This window comes from Pungitius pungitius, chromosome 9, assembly GCF_949316345.1.
Source record: "Pungitius pungitius chromosome 9, fPunPun2.1, whole genome shotgun sequence".
In the NCBI taxonomy this organism is placed as follows: domain Eukaryota; kingdom Metazoa; phylum Chordata; class Actinopteri; order Perciformes; family Gasterosteidae; genus Pungitius; species Pungitius pungitius.
Window position 1 is genome coordinate 18,826,201 of NC_084908.1, and position 11,257 is coordinate 18,837,457.

At 50.3% G+C, this 11,257-nt stretch overlaps 1 protein-coding gene across 1 annotated transcript; it reads left to right on the forward strand.

Annotated features, from left to right (window-relative positions):
• The first annotated feature begins 642 nt into the window (after nucleotides 1-642).
• On the forward strand, nucleotides 643-9,544 carry micall2b (mical-like 2b). The gene is made up of 16 exons (XM_037471926.2): nucleotides 643-897; nucleotides 1,970-2,018; nucleotides 2,819-2,957; nucleotides 3,045-3,235; nucleotides 3,321-3,442; nucleotides 3,858-4,793; nucleotides 4,877-5,028; nucleotides 5,118-5,175; nucleotides 5,349-5,491; nucleotides 5,658-5,716; nucleotides 6,084-6,207; nucleotides 6,328-6,430; nucleotides 6,750-6,823; nucleotides 6,903-7,017; nucleotides 7,120-7,166; nucleotides 7,898-9,544. Exons 1-16 carry the CDS (start codon nucleotides 755-757, stop codon nucleotides 7,972-7,974), a joined length of 2,532 nt encoding a protein of 843 aa, XP_037327823.2. The 5' UTR covers nucleotides 643-754; the 3' UTR covers nucleotides 7,975-9,544.
• Nucleotides 9,545-11,257: the final 1,713 nt, after the last annotated feature.

Below are 11,257 nucleotides of genomic sequence, written 5' to 3' on the forward strand. Positions count from 1 at the left end.
ATCGGACACGCCCCCCAGCAGACAGGACGGGGCACGATCACACCCCGTCACCCGCAGGGATAGTTTTCTGAAGAATTTCTGTCTGACTGGAGTTTTAAATGTGCCAAAAAAAATAACATTGCCAAATAAAACAAGATTTTACAACATGACGTATTGCAGTTGCACAATATTAAATAATAATTTGGTGACTAGAAATGTCGTGTGAATAATTTCTCTACAATGTTATCTGCAGCCCTGAAATTAATTTGGGCCACGCGCGCACACGCATACGCGCACGCACGCGGACAAAGGGCTGAAAGGAGGAACACAAAGGAGAACTGAACTCCACCCATGACGCGTCACTAAAGACCTCTCACAGGTGTCGCTTCTGGTTCCTTCACATTCTCTCAGTCGCTGGAGGTGACTCCCACGGAAACACACACACACACACACACACACACACACACACACACACACACACACACACACACACACACACACACACGCGCGCGCGCTGAGGCGGCGTCCTGATGTCTCCCATTTCCTGGATCCAGCGTGTCGGAGCCGCTGTGGAAACTTTCAGCAGGAGTTGTGTTGCGTAGCGGGAGGAGGAGGAGGAGGAGAAGGAGAAGAAGGAGGAGGGTGGGGGGGGGGGGGGTTGGGTTGGTTTGGTTCCGGGGGCTCCGGGGAGTCCACTGCGGCGTCGCCACTGCGCTCCACACGCGGACCGGTTTGGTAGTGTGCGCGCGTGCGCGGGCGCGCTTCCCTCCGGGTGATGTCGGCCGTGAAGGCGCTGCAGCAGTGGTGCCGGGTCCGGTGCGACGGCTACCGGGACGTGTCCATCACCAACATGACCACGTCCTTCAGGGACGGGCTGGCCTTCTGCGCGCTGCTCCACCACCACAGACCCGACCTCATGTGAGTAGAACGCCCGGGGGGCGGGGGGGGGGGGGGGGGCAGCCTCTGCCGCCTGGGGGGTGGAGGTTTTGGAGGTTTTTACTCTTGTGGTTCCTTAATGAAAGGGGACATGGGAACTTAATGCGGAACTGCAGGGAAGAAAAACCCGGAGCGCGTCGTGTGCCAGCTGTGCATGAATTAACTTTATGTGTTTACTTTGTGTAGTTACTTCATGTAGTTACTTTATGTTTACTTGATGTAGTTACTTTATGTAGTTACTGTGTGTTTACTTTGTGTTTACTTCATGTGTTTACTTTGTGTTTGCTTCATGTAGTTACTTCATGTAGTTACTTCATGTAGTTACTTCATGTAGTTACTTCATGTAGTTACTTCGATGTGTCTGTACGGCTCCTCTAAAACAAACAAACGTGATCTGGAAGCCTTTGGATCGAAAGTCGAAACGGAAACGTTTTGACCTGTAGAACCAGATCGTTGGATCAAAAAAAAACATGGAAACACATAATGAAATATTTGATTTTAAAGTTACGTGATCCATTTTAATACAGATGTTGTATTTGCTTTCTGCATTAACTGTTAAACTGATACGTTTTCAACCAAGAAGAAATTAATGCTGAATTTAATCAAAGAAAGGGGGAAGTGTAAACATAATTCAGAAAAGAAGGTGGGTGGGAGTTGTAATTATTCCTTTACTCAAACACGCACAATAATCACAGAAAGACACAAACGCACTATTGTGTGCATGCAAATCACTCCGGAGTGTCCCACTCTGTCCTCCACTTGGCATTTAAAGGATCAACAATCACAGACCTGTTCCTACCGCTCCCAAAACGTTTGTCCTTCTGTTGACCTTCATGTTCGTGACGTCTCCATGGAAACGCCCCGGCGTTACTCCTCACTGTGAGTGACTGTAGTGTCTCCTCGCGATGTCGCAACGCTGTTGTGGGAGGCAGCGTGTCAGGGGGGGGGGGGGGGGGGGTGAGCCGAGGTCACGGCAGTGTGATGCGCCGCTTTGTTGTTGGCTGTCACTCACTCTCCGCTCTTCCTCCTCCTCCTCTTCTTCCTCTCGTTGCAGCGACTTTGACTCACTGAAGAAGGACGATGTTTACGAGAACAACAAACTGGTGAGGCCATGTTTACGTTCTGATTCCTGAGCAGATGTTTATTCGGCCGTGTTTACACTTGGGTTCGCTCTCTTGCCATTTGTTTAGACGTCTTTGAGAAAGCGACTCGACTCATTTCCTCAGTGAACATTTGTGACCTCATTCATTCAAGGTCATTCCTTCACTCGGCAGAAGTTGCAACTGTTTTCTAATATTTCACTGTGTTTAAAGATTAGCAAATGATCTAAATGTGATAGTGATTCATGGCTGAATTGTTACTTTCGGTTTTAAAAGGCTTCTTTGTGTGTGTGCTGGCTGTTCACTTGATTTTAAAAAGCTCTGAGAGTGAAGCTCTTTGCTGAAAGAACCGAAACAAGTAAAAATCCACATAAGGGGAGCAGCTTTTTCTTCTTTTATGGCTCTCTTGATCGTCTGATTGAGCAATGCCTCCTTTCTGTACGCCTGCCTCTGCTTGTTTTTTATTTATTTTCACTGCTTCCGTGGAATCCAGAACCCAGGTTGGAAACCCCTCACTTTGTTTTCCTCTGAAGGTGTAGATTCAATCTGGGGGGTCAGAATTCAGACAAAGGGATTTGAGTCAGGAAACGCAAAAAAACAGAGCGCGATGGATGTGAAACAAAGAAAAGGCCTCGTCCACATCTGGAGTGGCGTGGGCATCTGGAAATAGAAAAACCAGGGACGAAATAACAGTGGTTTCTTTAAAGGAAACCTCCACCTGAGGTCTGACAGTCCCACCTTCCATGTGATGTTATTTCCGCCGCCGTCCCCCGCCCCGCTGGATAAAGCCCGTGTACTTGCAGGCCTTCAGGGTGGCGGAGGACCTCGGGATTCCCGCGCTGCTGGACGCAGAAGACATGGTGGCCCTCAAGGTGCCGGACCGCCTCAGCATCCTGACGTACGTGTCCCAGTACTACAACTACTTCCACGGACGCTCCCCGAGTGAGTACCGGTGCCCCCCCCCCCCTCTATCCCCCCCCTCCCCCCCTTCCCGTCTCACCCGGTCTCCCCCCCCCCCCCGCTCCGCAGTCGGCGGCATGGGGGGCATGAAGAGGCCGGCCGGAGACCCCGCGGAGGGACCCTCCGGGAAGAAGAACCAGCCGGTGGCGGCGAGGCCGTTTCCCGCCGCGTCCAAAGCGGCCAGAGAGAACAGCCCCCCGCCGTCCTCCAACATCACGAGGCCCCCCCCCTCCCCGAAACCCGCCAGGAACCCCACCAAGGTGATTGGAGAGGCAGTGAGGTTGTGTGTTTGTTGTTGTTGTTGTTGTCAGTTACAGCCAGAACCTGCCTCCCCCTCTCCTCCAGCCGGCTGATGGAGCTGCTCCGGCGGGCACCCTGAGCAACAAATGTGCGTCCTGCGACCAGCACGTTCACCTGGTGCAGCGCCACCTGGTGGAGGGGAAGCTCTACCACAGGAGCTGTGCAAAGTAAGGGGTTAATTCTCTCTTTTATTCTGGTGCCGTTAGAGAATCCTTTTAATGAAATGAAAGGAGGAGACAAAGAAGTGAGCGAATTGATTTTTAAAAAGCAATTATGAACTCCTAATTAAAAGTATAAATAGAGCTTCTATCACATTGTTGTACAAATAAAAGGATCAAATATGAGGCTTATTATGTACAGTATATACTGTTTCCATTGCACAATGGCTTTAGTTAAAAAAAAAAAAAACATTTTCGTTTTATGAGTCTCGAGTATTTTGGTTTCTGACTTTTTGTAGTGAAATTTCTTTCCTGGTTTTAAGAGGAAATCTATTAATTAAGAGGATAAGATTAGGTTTCTGGCATCATCCGGACCGTAGTTCAGTCCAAACAGCTCTTATTTCACCTGCCTTTTGTCTTCCAGGACGCTGTCGGCCGCAAACCCCACCGCCCCCCCCAGAGGTTCCCCCTCAAACGCCCCCGTTGCCGGATCGGCTCCTCTGGCCGACCGCGGTAAAGCCGCCGCGGCCCCTGCGACCCTGGCGCCCTCCAGGCTGGGCCCGTCGTGGCTGCCGGGGAAAGCCGCCACCTCCTCGTCTCCTTCGCCTCCCTCGCGGCCTCCTTCCAGCGCCTCCCCCAAAGGGACTCGGGCCCCCGTCGCGTCCAAACCCGCGGCGACCACGTCCATCAACGCCGGCCCCGTCGCCGCTCCCCGTGCCGCCGCCGCAGCGACCTCCAACAACCTGCAGGCCAAGCTCAGGTTCTTCCAGGAGCAGCGGGATGAGGAGAAAAAGACGCCACCCGCCGCCGCCGCCGTGAACAAAAGGCCGGACGCGGTCCAGGAGGCCGCGGCGGGGAAGCCGGCGTCTCTGGTCGTGGACAAAAGGCCGGGCGCGACCTCCGCGGTCCAGGAGGCCGCGGCGGGGAAGCCGGCGTCTCTGGTCGTGGACAAAAGGCCGGGCGCGACCTCCGCGGTCCAGGAGGCCGCGGCGGGGAAGCCGGCGTCTCTGGTCGTGGACAAAAGGCCGGGCGCGACCTCCGCGGTCCAGGAGGCCGCGGCGGGGAAGCCGGCGTCTCTGGTCGTGGACAAAAGGCCGGGCGCGACCTCCGCGGTCCAGGAGGCCGCGGCGGGGAAGCCGGCGTCTCTGGTCGTGAACGTCGCTGGTTTCGGCAGAAAAAAGGACGCGAGCGTTGCCGCGGTGAACCCGGGGGGGGGGGACGCGGCCAGAGCGGCGGCAGGAGGCGGGGCTCAAAAGTCCAAAGCGTCGGCCGCGGCTTTCATCTCCAAAAAACTGTCCGAGGAGAACAACGACGCGGCTAAGCCGTCGTGGACGAGCGTGACGCTGAAAAAACCCGCCGCGTGAGTAACCGCACAGATTTGCCTCCCCCCCCCCCCCCCCCCCCACACAGGTGACGCTGTAACGACTCCTCCCCTCTGATCAGACCCCCCCAGGTGGAGACCCCGAAGAGGGAGCCGCAGGGCGCCAGAGGGCGAAAGGTGCTGAGGGTCGACCCGGCGCTCCTGGCGGCGGCGGCGGCGCGGACGCCGAGCCCCGTCCGCCCGGACCGAGGAGGCCCGAAGCCCGACGCCTCGGGTCAGTGACCAAAAGCCACGTGGCACCGTAACAATGGACTGACGTGACGCGTGTAACCCACATTTTAAACATCCCGGTCTCCCCCTCAGCATCAGGGAACAAAGACCCCCCCGAGGACTGGAGGTCGAAGCTCAAACCCATCTCCAAGTAAGGCTTGTTAAATGCTTCTTCTTCTCATCTTCTGTGGTTCTGTGGTTCGGTCCTGGCTCGGTTCCTGAAGTCCCGCCTCCACGAACCTAAACTCAAAGGGGGCAGGGGGGGGGGGGGGGGGGGGGGCGTCAAGTAAAGTCCCGTTTTCACTCTTGTCTGCTGGTCCTCAGACCCGCTGGTCCTTCACAGTCCTCCCCCAAGCCGTGGGCCAATGGAGGGGGGGCGCCCCAGACCCCGGACGTGTCCCTCAGGCCGCCCTCCCCTCCTCAGCTTCAGCACCCGACCACATCGGCCACTCCATCAGCTGCAAAGGGTAACGCGGGCTGTTCCCCAAAATACTCCTATTATAGTAATATTTTCTTCTCTTTTCCAAATGTTCGATAGACTTTTTCTGTGTGAATCAGGGCTCTCTGGGTCTCCTCCCTCTATTCTTAATTATATTCATATGTATCTGCATCATCTTTCTTTTTCTTTTTCAGGATTCCTGAATCGTCAGAGAGACCCAACGGCAAATGGCACCAAGTCGGAGTCGAAGAAGGTATTGAATTAAGAAAATGAGTTTTTCTATTAGCTCGAACCGCCTTCTTTTAAATATAATCCGGTTGGTGTTTTTTTTTTGTTTAATTAGGTAAAATACATGCTATTAACTATAACTATAACTATTATTATCTAGTTGTTAATAATTTACTTAAGTTGATTGGAGGTAGTTAAAATAGAGTTTACATACATTAACTAAATGGAGGGAAAGAAAAACATTTGAGTTATTAACATTAATTTAATTGTTTTATTAATGATGGACATGAACCACCTTTGTTCTGTCCGGATGCCATTTAATTAACCCCCCCCCCCCTGATGGTTTTTGATTCATACATTTAAGATTTTGTGTGTGTGCCTCCCACGTGTAGATGAAGCCAGACTACATCTCCAAAGAGGACATCATCAGGGAGCTGCAGGAGATCGAGGACAACTTGAACCAGTGGGAGAAGAGGGGAGTGGAGCTGGAGGTGAAGCTCCGCGGCAGCGAGGGAGGTAAGAGAAACTCCTCGTGACCCCCGTGAGTGGAGAGAAGGGAACGTCCGTCGGAGGAGCTTCATGTGTGTGTGTGTCTGTGTGTGTCTGTGTGTGTGTGTGTGTGTGTGTGTGTGTCAGAAGGCGAAGAGGACTCTCTCATGGACGAGGTCATGGTCGAGTGGTTCAACCTGATCAGGAACAAGCAGCTGGCCATCCGCCGGGAGTCTGAGCTGGTCTACGTGTGAGTGCGCACACACACACACACACACACACACACACACACACACACACACACTGCCTCTGTTTAGCCATTAGTGAAACAGACTTGCGGGCAGAAGGTTGACAGTTTGAATTCCCAGTGTCCTCCTTTAGCCTCCTCTCCTCCCCCCTCCTCCCCCCTCCCCTCCCACTGGCTGCAGCGTGGTGCAGGATGCTGCCTCACAGGCCACATGCGCTGAAAATAAAAAGAAATAAATTAAAAAGGATATTCAGATATTTGAGTTATGGGCATCTAAAGCCAACGGAATGAGTATTATTTGGGGGTTTTTTTTGGCGTCCAGCGGGAAAACGCAGGACCTGGAGGCGGAGCAGCCCACGGTGGAGCAGGAGCTCCGCAGGCTGATGGACAAACCAGGTGAGGGTTTAGTCGTAAAAAACGGCGACGGATCGGATCGGACGCCCGGTCGCTTAAAGGCCTTCTGTGTTTGGAGCAGAACGTCTGAAGACCCCCGAGGACCGGAGGAGGGAAAAGCAGCTGATGGACAAACTGGTGGAGATCGTCAACGACCGGAACGCTATCGTAGAGGGTCTGGATGAGGACAGACTCAGGTGTGTGTGTGTGTGTGTGTGTGTGTGTGTGTGTGTGCGTGTGTGCGGCTACAATCTGAGGTCAACAGTTTTCCTTTGAATCCGATTCTCTGTTTCCCTCAGGGAGGACGAGGAAGACGAGGAGCTCAACAAGATGATGATGAGTCTCAGTGAGTGTCACGACCGTTGGTCCGACCCCCCCCCCACCCCCCCCCCCTCGCTCTGTTCATTACTCACCAGAACCTCAGTATCCCCTCAACTTAGTGTGTGGGTTAGGTTTTTTTTTTTTTAGTTTTCATCTCATTTGAGCTAACGGCGGCTAATGGAGAAAGCATCAAACACAACGCCCCCCCCCCCCCCAATGGATAATGTGGCCGGTTAATTTGACCCACCGGTGGAACGGAGCCGCCGGCTTCATTTGCAATTCATGGCCCGGAGATTTATTGAACTTGTGTGGAAGGTCGTCATGTTTCAGCCAGCGAACGCCGAGCCGTTTGCTTTTAACGTGTTAAAACGAGTTAATGCCAAAGTTTGCCCGTTCATTCCCACCACACAGCGTGGTCATGTGATCGCACACGCACACACACACACACACACACACACACACACACACACACACACGCACACACGCCACACACACACACGTCGGACCTCAAAAAATTTTACTTTATACCCCGGAGAATACTTCTCCTTTAATCTCCAGTCAGAACACCTCAAACAGCGCGTAACCGTGGCAACAGTGCAACGATAACTAGCTCATGCTGCTTTCAAGCTTTAGTCAGTGCCGCAAATCCAACTTTTCCAAATGTGATTTCTTCTTCTTTTTTTTGTCTAGTTGATTGACCTTTTCACCCACCTGTCGGGTCTTTACCCCGCCCCCCCCCCCCCCCTCCTCCCTCAGACGTGAAAAAGGACAAACCAAAGAAGAAGTCTCCGCTGTCCAATCTGTTCGGCTGGAGGACCAAAAAGGAGGGATGACGCCGCTTCTGCTTCTGCTTCCGCCATCTTCTCCCCGTCGCCCGCCTGCTCCTGACGTCCTGCTTCAGGTCTCCTCCTTGTGCTCCAGGTCTCCTCCTTCTGTGTGCTCCTCTACTCTGACAAGGAGGGAGGGTGATGATCTGTGTGTGTGTGTGTGAGATCTGTCATCGCTTTCAGTAAAATGCCCTTCCCTCTGTCGAGAGCATCACTCAAGACCTGACGTTACTTCTGCCTGTGTCTCTCTCTCACACACACACACACACACACACACACACACACACACACACACACGCGCGATGTTGAGGGGGTTTTAAATGACTCACGAGACGCGACGTGATTGGGTTCAGTGCTCCAGTGGATCGTTTTTAATACCCTTCTAGTCTTAATCTGTCTACTTAATTCTCCCTCCTATCTGCTTACATGTTGAAATGTTGGTTGTGCAGAAGCCCAGAAGAAGATGCTAATGGGCTTTAGAGGAAAGGCTCGCGCTCTGCTCGGGGGGGGAGGCGTGCGTCGGCGTCTCCCGTCTGAGCCTCCGCGAGCCGCTCGCGCGTTGAGCCACGATTTTTTCGAGGTCGGGCCGTTAAATCTCGGACAAGAGGAGGTCTACTGGGCTCTAATCCTCTGGACAAGTGGCTTACAACCAGAGGTTCAGGAGGTCCCGGGAAAACAAAAAAAAAATAACAAAAAGCTGGAGAAAGATCTACGGGATGAAAGCAGACACTTTATAAACTGGAGCTATAACAGAGTCCCAACGTGAACATGCTGAATTGAGCACTCTGGGCTTTTATTCTGAAAGGTTTTATATATTGTGCATATGCCATGGAATAAAGACCAAACGAGCTTTGCATTTTCTTTTCTTCCTCTTCAATCTTTTTTCGGGGGTCTATCCGTACCTGTATTTTGTTTGCACCTGTGGAGAGTTTTGGAAATAGTTTACGTTTTGTATCCAGAGAAAAGGACAACCTCCTAAACTCTTTGTTTAAATACCCAAACACACTCACAGCTTTCCCCTCAGCGGGCTCCCATTTACTAAAAAACAAATGACTGCATATTTGAATAGAATGAAGTGGGGGGGGGGGGACCGTTGAGGTTGCGTTTTCCTGATGTTGTGCTTAAGCAGCTCGTGTGTTATTTGTAGTGTACAAAGAACACGATCAGTTGACCCCGATGCTTTTGATTCAGAGAAATGCAACAACTGGTCCATATTGGATCTGGATGTGAACATGTTTTATAATTGTGTGTGTGTGTGTGTGTTAATTTGTGGGTTATCCGCCGCTAAAGCCTAACTTCGCATTTCTGTGTCGTGACCAAAAATCGCTCAATTTTGACACACACATTTGTCATATTTTGCAGAATGCAGCATTGTGTGTATACTTTTGTTTGGCTTCATCTCAGCTGGAGGATACAAATGACACGGGGAACAGTCTGATTATTAAAGGACCTGGAGTTTACATTGATTTCTGCAGTCAATCAACTCATTTTAATAAAAATGCATTATTTTTCGGGTCACTGTTCTCTGCACTTGTGATTTTCACTCATTTCAAAATAAAATAACTTTAATGGTGAATGTTGTTAATGTTTAATTTACCTTCACGGGACTCTTTTGCATATGTTTTAATTGGTTAATTATTGGTGTTTTAAAGCAGTTCAACTGAAGGATGCAGTTTCAGTTTGAGAACAGCAGGAGGCAGCATCAGACTTTCTAAGTCCCTTCGATGTCTTTTGGTCTTCAGAGCTGATGAAGAACATAAATAGGAGATCCGACCCAGACACAACCTCAAATTATTGTTCTAAAGTCAAGTGTTCAGCTTTGGGGTTTTTTTTTTCCTTCATTTTTATTAACTTAATGAGTAAAAGCCTCATTTAAATAATACATTTTTTTTAAGAGTTGTGTCCAAGGTAGCCGCAAATTCAAGTTTCAGGGAAACAGTTTCAGTTTGATTCACCATCAAACTACTGCGTAATACACATGTCACATACATTCATTCTTGTGACACAAAATAAACAACTTTTTGCACAACAATGAAATTCAACTCTGCAAAAGCTGAGGAACTATTTCAAAAATGTAAGTGAGAAATAATAGGTTTGCTTGAAAGGACTTTACAATGTGCACAGCATATAACAACGTACAGGGTGTACTCCCAAAGAATCACACTTCTAAAGAAATGATAGTATATTAAATGAATGTAAAGGGTTCTGACGATGTAGTAGAAAGAAAAACTAGAGAAGTGGTCTTGGTATCTTTAAATGATGGTGTTAAGAATTCACGAGAACAAAATGCATTATTTTTCATTCGTGAGAAACAATGTTTTAGTTGAATCTTTGTCCTCTCAACCTCCACATAGATGTTCACTTTTAACACTTCCAGCGTGTTCCTCTAGTTTCACGGATTTTGCGTTGTGTCAAAGAATTGGTTAAAAAACCCGCCGGTAATCTGGTTTCCCTCCGCTGCGTCGAAGCCTCCGTTCAAGGAGAAAAGAGCGGAACAACACGATGAAGGAAGAAAAGAGCAGGGAAATTGACTTTTGGCTCATAGTTGTTTGTTTTGATATTTTTGGGCGTGAAAAAGGGTGTAATCTTCTCCACTTTAAAGGCAACATCTGCTCACGTTGTTATGCGTGAAACTCTTTGTTGATTCCTCTTCTACGGCCGTGATAAAACGCTCTTCGTGTAAATCAATCACGTCTACGCTTAACTACATAGCGTGTTTATCTTGGGGGGGAGGGTGGGGGGGGGACGTGCCTTTAAGTCGCCTGTACGAGGAACATTCATGGCGTTGACTGTGAATCCACCTTTTGAGGAGGTTCATTTCCGTAAAAACCCACCGGGCCCTCACACCGGACTTTTCAACAGTTTACTTTGGAGTGAGGCTCCGATACGACGTGAACCGCCTCGTATCGGTTTGATGGGATGAAGTCGGCGTTCGCATACGCTCAACTTGTTGTCGCGTGAAGCGCCTTTGTGTTCTCTTCCCTTTAAGGTTTAAAAAGGAAGCTGTGTTGATGATTGGACGCGCTGCACGGTGTTTGTATTCATCACTTCGACCGGCAGCTTTTCACACCACCTCGCAGGTTTCAAGTGAAGTTCCTCTTCTTGTTTATTGCTCTTGGTTGTCTTGTGTGTCCTTCCTCTCACTATGACATCTGACGTCTGAATACCAACGAGCATTAATATCCACCGTGCGAGTCCAATGGTCCCTCCTCTTTGAGCTCCGCTTTTGGTCTCCACCACCACGGGTTAGTTTTTGAATAGTTGCCCTGGGGAAAATGGCGCTGGACCG

Bases quoted from the DNA above. Each gene is read 5' to 3' on its own strand.
- micall2b (XM_037471926.2), top strand. From the start codon at position 755: ATGTCGGCCGTGAAGGCGCTGCAGCAGTGGTGCCGGGTCCGGTGCGAC. The intron at 898-1,969 runs GTGAGTAGAACG...CTCTCGTTGCAG, and splicing joins CACCACAGACCCGACCTCAT to CGACTTTGACTCACTGAAGA. The intron at 5,176-5,348 runs GTAAGGCTTGTT...GCTGGTCCTCAG, and splicing joins AAGCTCAAACCCATCTCCAA to ACCCGCTGGTCCTTCACAGT.